Source organism: Juglans regia, chromosome 6, assembly GCF_001411555.2.
Source record: "Juglans regia cultivar Chandler chromosome 6, Walnut 2.0, whole genome shotgun sequence".
NCBI classification, from domain to species: Eukaryota; Viridiplantae; Streptophyta; class Magnoliopsida; order Fagales; family Juglandaceae; genus Juglans; species Juglans regia.
This window is the reverse complement of record NC_049906.1, coordinates 4,882,496-4,893,929: the sequence shown is the minus strand read 5'-3', so window position 1 is coordinate 4,893,929 and position 11,434 is coordinate 4,882,496. Positions and strand designations below refer to the sequence as shown.

The following is an 11,434-nucleotide window of genomic DNA, read 5'->3' as shown; positions in this document are numbered from 1 at the left end:
GTTTTATATTGAGTGGGACTTATCAAGTTTTTGCTTCTCAATATTAGTCATAATATTATTTATTTGAGATCTTATTAGCTTTTTTTAGTACCGCAGTTTTGGAGTATTTTACCTTTTCTACCTAAAATTCAATAGTTCTTAGTTTTTATCGAATTTTATTGTAACATTTATCGATTAGATCAATGCATTTATTCCTGCAAATAAACTTATGGCAGGTACTATATATGTTTCTAAATTTTTTATTTTTTATTTATCTTTCTAGAGTTGATATGTAAATAGGATGGTCACACTCTCATTGGTTTGTGCATTGTTTTGAGGCAAGATTGTCCTTGATTATTAATGTTAGGATGAGTCTAGAATGCACAAGGTTTTTTTTGTAAAAAAATGAGTTCCATCAAGAAAAAGTAAAGAGTCGGTCTACTCTGTCGCTCAAAGTAACTCACTCTAATTGACTGATAATTATTTTTTGTAACTTTTTATTTTATTTTTCTACTCATATTTTTTTAATATATTTAAATATTTTAAAAAAATAAAAAAAATACACCAATATATTTAAAATCACTTCTTTAATTATTAAGTAAATTTTGTTTTCCTGCACAGTTAAGTAGAGCGTTCAAGTAGAGTGAGTAAACTAACTTTTTTCAAAAGTAAAATTTTCATACTTTTTTTTTTTATAGTGGAGTCTACCTTTTCATAAAAAGCATGCATAAAAATTGAACATCTGAGACTTATATTTCGTGCTTTTTACTGTCGCATTGAAAACCTTAGATTAGGATGGTTAAACCAAATTGGTTATATTTTGATTGATGTTGTATTGGGATTCATCCCATTCCCTTATACCAATTTTCTTTGTACTAATGAAAGCCAAGCATTTTCCAAGAAAATAAAAAAGAAAATTCAAACAAGGTACATTGTTGTACTTTCTGGATAATAATGTACCAGCTTAAGTTGAAAATCTATAGTTCCTGCAAGATATTAAATCCTTCTACTGACTACACTTCAATACTTAAAAATGGTGGAGCTTTTTATAAAGCCATTGCAACAATCTATCCCCTGGTCAGGTGATTAGGGCCAGTTTTGGAAAAATTGAAGACGGATAATTGTAATGAGAGTTCGATGCCATTGCCGGATTTGGTCCGATCTCGGAGATCTTCTAAGTTAACCCGGAGCAACCTTCGATGAGTTTGATGTTCCCTTGCTTTGACTCATCACCACCACTGCCGCCGCCAACAACAACCAACCGGGGGAGAGAAGGTTCTTCAATATTTGGCTAGTGACTTGGTGAGTTGATAGGGGGGTCAAAATAGAATCTTCTCGGATTATACTATTTCCAATTAGTTTGCTGAGGAGACGAGTTAAAGAGGCTATTTTGTAAGATTCAGGGGAAGCTTGGTAGATGCTGATGAACAGCTTATCTTGCTCACTACCATTAACCATTACTAGTTTCTTAAGACCTTCTCTTCTGTTCTCCTTTTTCTTTGTTTTTTTTCCTATACATCATATCCTTTCTAATGAAAATACACTGGAAGTGCCCTTTCTTCTATGACTCTCAAGCCCTCCACTTCTTTGTCAAGCACTTTTCATCTGATCCCATTTTTTCCAGTCTCAATATAATAGAATAGCAACTTATCCTATCCACTATTGAAATTAGTTAGTTTGTTCTGTAGTACTGATAACAATTCTAATCCGCTTTTCTTTTTTTCGACACGCCGCTCCGCAAGCGAAGCGAATGAACATTAATCCAATCTTGGCTTTATGAATTAAGAACCACAATTAGCATTTTTTTCAATAAGTTTAAGCATTTGGATTCTGTTTGCTATTGGCTAGGTCCCTAGAGGGCAAGAACAAAGCAAATATGAATTGCAGACATTCCATTCGAGTTGCAATTAGCAACAATTGTTATTTAGGAAAGCTGATCATCGATATTGTCTTGTGAAAATGAATGTCACCAGCTGCAAAGGACTTGTATAGAGAAGGAAATTTATTTACAAATGGGGGAGAAGAATATGGTTTCGTCGAGAAACCTTGGAGCAAGGAGCATGGCACTGAAGACTAAGCAGTGGCTGCTGCTGCTTCTTCAACAACTTGTGATGCTGGGAGAAGGGTGCAGATGAGGTTGCGGTCACCATACACATTGTCTACGCGTCCTGAGATAACAGCGCAAAAAGAATTCAGCATTAAGTAAAATTAAGAGCACCTACAGCAGAATGCATGCATTCTAAAGAAATGTTTACTTCAGTGCTACAGATTAAAATTGAGCATTTAAGGTTTGTCATCATCTCTAGGAGTTGCAACTTTTGATGATAATCATCGACTAAGTAGATCGTCTTAAAATAGTTAAAATATATGTTGAAAGTGAATGGAATCAGTAATAATATCATGCATATTAATTGATAAAGTATTTTTGTTGTTGCTTAAGAAAACTCAAGTACTTTTTTCTAATAGCAGGTCAGTCCGAAAGGATACCAGTTCATACATAAGAAAGGGAATAAAAGATGGGGAAAGGCATTAAACAAAAAATATTTCAGAATTATAATATTAAATAAAGATGGAATTTGATACCTGTAGTAGGCCAGAACTTCGCACCACGGAGCCAAGAAGCAGGGAACGCAGCATATTCCCGAGAATATGGTTTTGTCCAAGCATCTCCCATGAGTAGGGATGGTGGATGAGGAGCTCCCTGCACTCACACTTGTTAGATAATTGCTCTTGAAGTTCATTTATTAAATTATATCTATACATATCAAGATGCATCCAGAATCATGCAAAGATAAAGATCAAAATTAAATTGGGTGTCTGCTTAATTTAAAATTTGAGAGACAACTAATTGCAGGAGTGGAAAAAAAATTAGCTATTTCACCTTCAGGACATTGTTGTGGACATCAGCTTTTCCATTCTCAATCAGAGCAATTTCTTCTCTTATGGAAATAAGAGCATCACAAAACCTGTCTAACTCAGCCTGCAAAAGATTTTAAATTTACTTAAACATGAAAAACAAAAGAGAGGATAAGGGTGGTATGAAAGAGAAAGGGCTCCCACATGGGCATACCTTGCTTTCACTTTCAGTGGGTTCAATCATGAGTGTGCCTGGAACTGGCCATGACATTGTTGGTCCATGAAATCCATAGTCCATTAGACGTTTGGCAACATCTTCAGGCTCTATCCCAGCGGTATTCTGCAGTAATGCTTTTATTATTGCTCTCAAAACAGAAACAGTAGACAACTATTAAAAAAACAACAAATAAAACTACCTTGAAGCCTCTTAAATCAACAATGAATTCATGGGCAACTGTTCCATTGACACCACGGAAAAGAACGGGATAATGGTTCTGCAGAAGCCAAAGCAATATACTACCATGAGAAAACTGGGAAAAATTATTGATACTTTAATTGCAAAAAAGAGTAATAACTCAAAACCTCAAGAGTTTTCTAACACAAACATGCGTGGGTTCCATGCACTGGTCACACACATCTTATTTAAGAAGTAATACAATCATCTGCCACATTATCATGGAACTTGCTAGGAAAACAAATGACTGTCGTTCTTCTTTTCACAGACAGACATGGCCAGAGCATAGAACTACCAGGTTTTATAGCACAAAGTGATTTTCCAGAAGTGAGGCATAGAATGAATAAGAAATAATTCGGAACCTCCAAACGTTTTGCCATGTAGTTGGCATTCAGAATTGCTATCTTTGATGCGTCGGTGAGTCCCTTAGACCCCATCATGGCTATATATGTGTATGATATTGGCAAGATAAGTGCAGAGCCCCAAGGCGCAGCAGAAATTGTACCGAGTGGCTGAGGCTTGTCTGGGGCAGGTATTCCAGTTGTGGGTACCTTAGAAGTAAACCAGAACAAGATTAGAGATTGAACGAGAAAAAACACAGCCCAGTAAATAAATGATTGACAAGAGATATCCGTAGTAGCAGAGTATGTAGATAATAATCACCGAAGTGTGACTTGATTAATGGAGATGAGCTCATGCTCTGACTATTCATTCATACAAGTGTGCACTCACGCATACATTTGTATGTGCAAATATAAGCCTAACAAGTATGCACAAGTTTGTAAGTGCACGTGCAAGTGGATGAGTGTATGAAGTTATGAAATGAAAAGATCAATTACCACAGGATGTGATGGCAAAAATGGTGCCAAGTGCTTCTTCACACCAATCGGACCCATGCCAGGACCACCTCCTCCATGAGGAATGCAAAATGTTTTATGGAGATTGAGATGGCAAACGTCAGCTCCAATCCAACCAGGGCTTGTCAGTCCCACCTAGGAGATAAGAAGATTCTTTAGATTTAATTTGAAAGTAAACCAATATACTCCCAAGAGAAATTAAATGCATACAAAGAAACTGAAATTTGCACTACCACAATAAGCACAAATGTACTTGTAGAACAAAACTCAAATGAAACAGCAATTGTTTAGTGAAAACCCAGGGAATATCAATTGATTCAATTGAAGAACTGAAACATCAGCCAATATAAAAAACTAGAACTAAAGCTGTGTTTTGCTAGACTATTTGAATGCAAGAAAAGAGAAGATGGATTTAGACAATTCAAGCAATAGTTAATATTTTTTACTGGATTATGTACTCAATGACTAACATTGAGACTCAAAGAAGATAAAGGGAATTGCAGACCTGTGCATTCATGTTAGCCCCATCCATGTATACTTGACCTCCATTGTCATGAATTATCTTACATATCTCATCAATACCTTCTTCATACACTCCATGCGTTGAAGGATATGTGACCTATAACGTCCACCAAAGCTAATGAATGTAGAGTAGAACAAAGTTCTCCATCTTCTTTAATCTTATTGGATAATATATTTGGTTTCCAACATAGGATGAATAATGAACTTACCATAAGAGCTGAAAGGTTGTCTCTATTAGCTTCAGCAGCCTTCCTTAACTCTTCAATGTTAATGTTTCCCTTAGCATCAGTTCCAACAGAGACAATTTTCATTCCACACATAGCAGCACTAGCAGGATTTGTCCCATGTGCTGAAACAGGAATAATACACACATTGCGGTGATGGTCTCCCCTTGCCTACGGTGTTCATTCAGCAGAGTGGTCAGCATGATCAGTTGTTAGAATAATCCTTACCACATGTCCAATGAGTTCAATTTTCAAGAGGAATTACGCAGGATGAGATCTGAGGAGTTTTCAATGTGCGGCAGAAAAATTATGCAAGTTTGCTATTGCAAGATATACTATGATTAAAACTTCCCTTAATTTACATATGCGAGGAACATAACGCTATACTATTATGCACACAAAAAAACATATTTTAGATTTCAATCATCAAATTGTTTTTTTGATAAGTGATTTCAATCGTCAAAATTGGTCACAGAAAAGAGATAAAAAGTTCCTAAAATGGTTGGATACCTTCAATATTTACTATGAAAAGCCCTAATGAGTAAGTCAGATATTCTGTTAAAATCAAAGTTCCCACACAGAGAGAGAGAGAGAGAGAGAGAGAGAGAGAGAGAGAGAGAGGAGGGAGAAAGAGAGCAAAACTCGAAATTTAAGGTGTGCCTCACCCAGTAGGCATTTTAGGGGCATACATATATTAATATTGAGTTAAGAGCTTTTACTTAATAAAAAATATTGAGATTCAAGAGCTTTTGGTTAAGCCTTTTAGGTGATTACTTTGAGTTTTGTGTTAAGTGAGCCTTAAAGAGAAAGCATCAAATGCCTCTTTTGTTTAATACAATCAGAAGAAAACCGCATTTAAACCTGGTTGTTGTCACCATACCAGATGATATGCGCGGATAACCATCAGGCCAGCATACTCTCCAGCAGCACCTGCATTGGGTTGCAAGGAGAAAGAGTCGAACCCAGTGATGGTACACAATAGGTCACCCAAATTGTTGAACATTTCCTGGGAACCATTTTTCATCAAGACAAATTGTCAACTTGCTTGTTTATTTATAGAAACATACAACAAACTAATCGAGAATGTTTGGATGAAGAAAACAACTGGAAATTTTTTCTCATGGTAAGTATTGTAACTACCTGATAACCCTGAGCCTGTTCAGTCGGGGCAAAAGGGTGAATATCAGCAAAGCTAGGCCATGTCACTGGCATCATTTCAGTTGTTGCATTCAATTTCATTGTACAAGATCCCAATGGAATCATACTGTGGCACAGGGAAAGATCCTTGGATTGTAACTTATGAATGTATCGAAGCAGCTCATGCTCAGTGTGATATCTATTTGATAAAAAAAAAAAAAAAACCAAAAGTCAGGATTTGTCCTGAATTGTCAACCATGCAAATACAAATTTTCAGAAAAGAGAAGTACGTGTTAAAGATTGGATGGGTAAGATATGGACTATCCCTAATCAGCCCAGACGGAATTGCAGTCTGAACCTCTGGTGCAAGAGACTCAGCAGTGAATGAAACCTGACAAATAAACATTAGTCTTAGATAGGGGAATCATAATCATCAATTGCAGACACCACCACGCAAAAGAAGTAACAATACTCACATGCTTGCCACCGGCAAAAACTTTGAGAAGCTTATCAACATCCTCCAAGGTGGTAGTCTCATCAAAAGAAACAGTGATCTAAAGGCAAGTACACCCAATTAATCTCATCATGTAGACTTATAGGTAATTAATTAATTCAGCTGAGGGAATTCCCACTCACAGTTTTTGGGTCTACAACCCGCAAATTCATCTCGCTCTTGTAAGCAGCATCAGCAATTACATTTGCATCAGCAACCTTAACGGCCACAGTGTCAAAGAAGGGATGGCCCTGAACTTCTGCTGTACCAAGTTTCTTCAGTCCAAGGGCAAATGCACCAGCAAGACCATGAACCCGTTGGGCAATGACTTTAAGGCCTTCAGGTCCATGATAAACAGCATACATAGCAGCCATGTTTGCAAGCAATGCCTATATAAAACAGGACATCTATTAAAACAAGAAAGCCAGCACATTGAACGGGGAGGCCCAAATTATGTAACTAATCCCAGCAAAAATAAGACTTTTCATATATCCTTATAAGCAGCCTCTACAGAAAATCACAATGGAAATCAGATTAAATGATAGTCTAGTACCTGAGCGGTGCAAATGTTGCTGGTAGCCTTGTCCCGACGGATATGTTGCTCCCTTGTCTGCATTGCCATACGCAGAGCAGGTTTCCCTGAAGAATCAACACTCACACCAATGATTCTCCCCGGCATCATCCTCTTGTACTCTTGGGATGTGGCGAGGAATGCTGCATGTGGACCTCCATACCCCATAGGAACCCCAAACCTCTGAGCTGAACCAACAACAATATCTGCCCCAAATTCACCAGGCGGCTTCAACATTGTCAATGCCAAGAGGTCTGTTGCCATAACAACCTTAACTCCATGAGCATGAGCATTCTTAACAAACTCCCCATAATCTAAAATCTCACCCTCAGTCCCCGGATACTGAACCAGAACACCACAAACATCCCCGGATTTGTAATCAATATTATTAAGATCTGCAGTTACAACTTTAAGATCGAAACCGTCAGCTCTAGTCTTACAGATATCAATAGTTTGCGGGTGACAGTTACTGGCAATGATAAAAGTCTTCTTCTTCCCCTTCTGAATATTATTACACATAGCCATTGCCTCAGCAGCGGCCGTTCCTTCATCAAGCAATGAAGCATTCGACATGGGGAGGCCGGTAAGATCCGTAATGAGAGTCTGGAAATTAAGCAAAGACTCAAGACGCCCTTGAGATATTTCGGCCTGGTACGGTGTGTACTGCGTGTACCATGCCGGGTTCTCCATAATGTTCCTCAAAATCACCGGCGGAACATAGGTGTTATAGTACCCCATACCAATATACGACTTGAAAATCTTATTCTTTGAGGCCAGATATTGCATGTGCTCAATCATTTGGCTCTCGGTTAGCCCCTCATCAAACTTAGAAAACTTCATTGATGAAATTCTTATAGATTTAGGAACGGTGGCATCGATAAGCGAATCAAGATTATCGAACCCACATAAGCTAGCCATTTTAGTTTGGTCCCCTGGGGTCGCCGAGTTATGGCGGTGTGGGAAAGTGTCACTGGGCTTCAACGCCTCGACCGAGATAGATCGAGTTTGAGACCCAACACCGTGAGCAACATTACGCGCGAAATCCGATCTAGAGCTTCTACGTACGAAAACATACGGTGTCAGGGACGAAACATACCTCGAGGGTGTGTAGGACACCGGCGACGGACTCTGCATCAGAGATCCATTCTGGCGGTTCTGCTTGGCCTCTGAGACCAGGCGCCTCAGAATCGCCCGGTTCGCGAGGCGCCGAGCACGTTCCATGAATGAACGGAGAGGAGGAGAGAGAGAACGTGCGCGAACGTTCTGTTATGAGTTTTGCAAAACAAAGAGAAACAGAAACAAAAGTAACAAAACACAGCAAAATAGAATCGAAGTGGGGTTGGTGAGAACTATAGAAAATTCCCAGTACCAAGAAAAATGCAGTGAGAGGATGGGGTGGTGGGTTGTTGATAAATATAGAAAATTCTCAGTACCAAGAAAAATGCAGATAAAACAAATTTTATAACAACAAATACATTTGGGAAAATCAGGAAAAAAAGATAAAAGGAAAGGAAAAATAGTTCAGGATCTGGTGGAGAGGGTGGGTGGTGGCTGACTGCGCAACTACGAGGGAAAAGGACAGGTTCAAGGGCAAACAATCTGGTCTACAAAAAAAGAAAAAAAAAAAAAACAGGGGGTAAATCTTTAGCCAACCCTTGAGGCAAATGAATGGAAGAAAATGAAGCAAATGAGATTGAGTTTCAATGGATCAAAATGCATTTAAGAAGAAAACGTCCATGAAATTTTCGAAATTTTCCTTTCAGGAACCTTTGGAGATTCTCTTTTTCATTTGGTGGCAGATTCTCCTTCACACTCGGCTTATCTCTATGTCGGACCTCACATGCAACGAATACTATGTAAGAAAAAAAAAAACAAGGATTCGTAGGTATGTTTTTTAATTCGATGTCATAATTTTTTTTTTTTTTTTTATATAAAGATAGACATATACAATAAATCTAATATCATTTAAATGCGATTTAGGTAATAAGATGAGATGAAATAATTTTAGATAAAAATTAAAAATTGAATAAAATATTTTTAAAATAATACTTTTTAATATTATTATTATTTTGAGATTTGATAAAATTAAATTATTTATTATATTTTATATAAAATTTTAAAAAAATTATAATAATAAAATAAGATGAAATACTTTCACTTTTCAAACGGACCCGAGTTAGTTTTTCTAACATCATGAAATGTCTCAATAAATGTTATACAACCTAGACACATGCATTACGTTGAGTTTTATTTTCGTAATTATGTAGTGAGTATTTAATATTATTTCATATTAATAAAAAGAGTAATGTTATATATAGTTTTTAAATAAAGATTGTATTATAAATTTAGTTAATTTAATTTATAAATTTTTTTAAAATTATAATAATATTCTTATCAAAATAATACTTTTTTTTATTTAATAAAAGACTTGCACATATAACCTCAATTTAGAGATTGTAAATAGAATTTTTCTAATAAAAATAATACTATACATATAATTTGTGTTTTTTTTTCTTTATTTTCATTTAAATTTAGAGCTTTAAAAACAAAAACAAAAAAAAATGGAATTGCTTTTGCCACGTGGGGAGAGATCTGGGAGAACCATCAGTTTCCGATCATGATATCTGATTGAAATATTTCCACTCGTTTGTAGGAATGGTGGGGCCTGTGGATTTGGTGGAGGGCAAAATTGGCAAAAAAGGGTCGGATCATCGTTGAGGAACGTGGCCGACGTAGGAAACACCAGAGTTGGAGATTACTGCATGTAGTGATATACACCACACACACCACACCTCTACGGCCCTAGGACTGGTGGGACCTTTTGAATTGCATTATTTTTGTTCATTTCTAAAACATTTTAGAGATTTTTTTCCAAAGTTTTAGCATTTGAGTTTTAAAAAGTGTATTAAGAATTTTATTTTAGATTAATATATCTTCAAGTTCTTTGTCTAAATGAGTTCAAAAAAAAAAGTTCTTTGTCTAAATTTGAGGGCTTCAAGTCCAAAAAATAGTATAAAGTATCATGTCATACGACATTTATTACTCATTTAATACTATCTGAAGTATTTATATGAATAATAATATATAGAATAATAATACTCATTATCTCAATTCACATCATTTTCTCATCATCTCATGATGTGACATTAGATGATTAGAGATTATTTATTATATTTCACTTATGAACCTATCATCTAATACCACATACATATATTCTAAGATTTACTTTATATGTCTATCTTTCTCTGTATATAAATATTTTTTATATTAAGAAGAAAAATATACAAAACACATGGAGTTTACAATATTTAATATTATTTGTGGATTGTGTGAGACTTGACATTAAATATGGTAAAGTTATATATTGTGTCTATGAATCTCTTAATTGCAAAAACATTTGGGATAAATAATTGTAGAAAATCTAACTTAAAAAATAAAGGCACACAAAATGAGTCTTAAAAGTATTAAAAGAATATTTACTAACTTCTATTTGATCCAACAAAAAATATTTAAAAATAAAAACCTAAAGGGGTTGTTGGGGAATATGTGCCTAACCTATCATGGATTAAGTAATATAGTCTTGAATCTTGGACTTTTTTTTTTTTTTAGTTGGTCAAAAGAGAGGAATATGCATGTGGGAATAAATATGAAAAGGATAGAGCACATATAGTCTATAGTACTATATACAATAATATATATATATATATATATATTTCCCCACTTAATGTCATTTGGATCTCAGATCTCAATAGGTTATAGAAGAGGAAGGAGTCATTTTCATTGAACAACTATTTGTTTGTCCAAGTACATTTCATTGAATCAATTGGTCATATTTTCGCTAGCCAAAATTAACAATTTGAACGGTGTTGTTAGATTAAATTTTTAATCTTCGGGATCATAACAACTTCTCTTTCAAAAAATAAAATAAGATCTTGACGCCTCCAAATTTCTTAGATTTTATTCTAATTATCTTTGTCCCATTTCATCTTTAAATCCAAATCCCTGTTTTCCCATAATCCATTTTTGGTTCAACTAAAAAACCATTTTAGAAGAATAATTATTATTGTTTCAATTTACGCTTTTGGATCCATTTTAGTTATGAAGGAAATCTAATCATAATTGGAGTTTTTTTTTTTTTTTTTACATGAAAAATAATTCATATTTTGTACAAATATTTAGACAATTTTACCAATAAGGAATTTCTATATATAAAGAATATTGAAAAAAAATACATTTATTATTACCTTAAGGATCATCATGAATAAAAATGCTTGATCAAATCGATCTATATTTAAAGAGAGATTCTATATATATATATATATATATATATATATATATATA

General features: G+C 35.2%; 1 protein-coding gene across 1 annotated transcript; it reads right to left on the bottom strand.

The window, feature by feature from the left end:
• Positions 1–1,851: 1,851 nt before the first annotated feature.
• Positions 1,852–8,606, bottom strand: LOC109009676 (glycine dehydrogenase (decarboxylating), mitochondrial). The gene is made up of 15 exons (XM_018990252.2): positions 7,076–8,606; positions 6,666–6,911; positions 6,506–6,583; positions 6,320–6,420; positions 6,033–6,228; positions 5,773–5,898; positions 4,878–5,063; positions 4,652–4,765; positions 4,129–4,281; positions 3,652–3,840; positions 3,252–3,329; positions 3,050–3,175; positions 2,861–2,959; positions 2,563–2,680; positions 1,852–2,147 (listed from the first exon to the last, which is right to left on the bottom strand). The coding sequence occupies exons 1-15, from the start codon at positions 8,312–8,314 to the stop codon at positions 2,053–2,055; spliced, it is 3,144 nt and encodes a 1,047-aa protein (XP_018845797.1). The 5' UTR covers positions 8,315–8,606; the 3' UTR covers positions 1,852–2,052.
• Between the last annotated feature and the right edge of the window lie 2,828 nt (positions 8,607–11,434).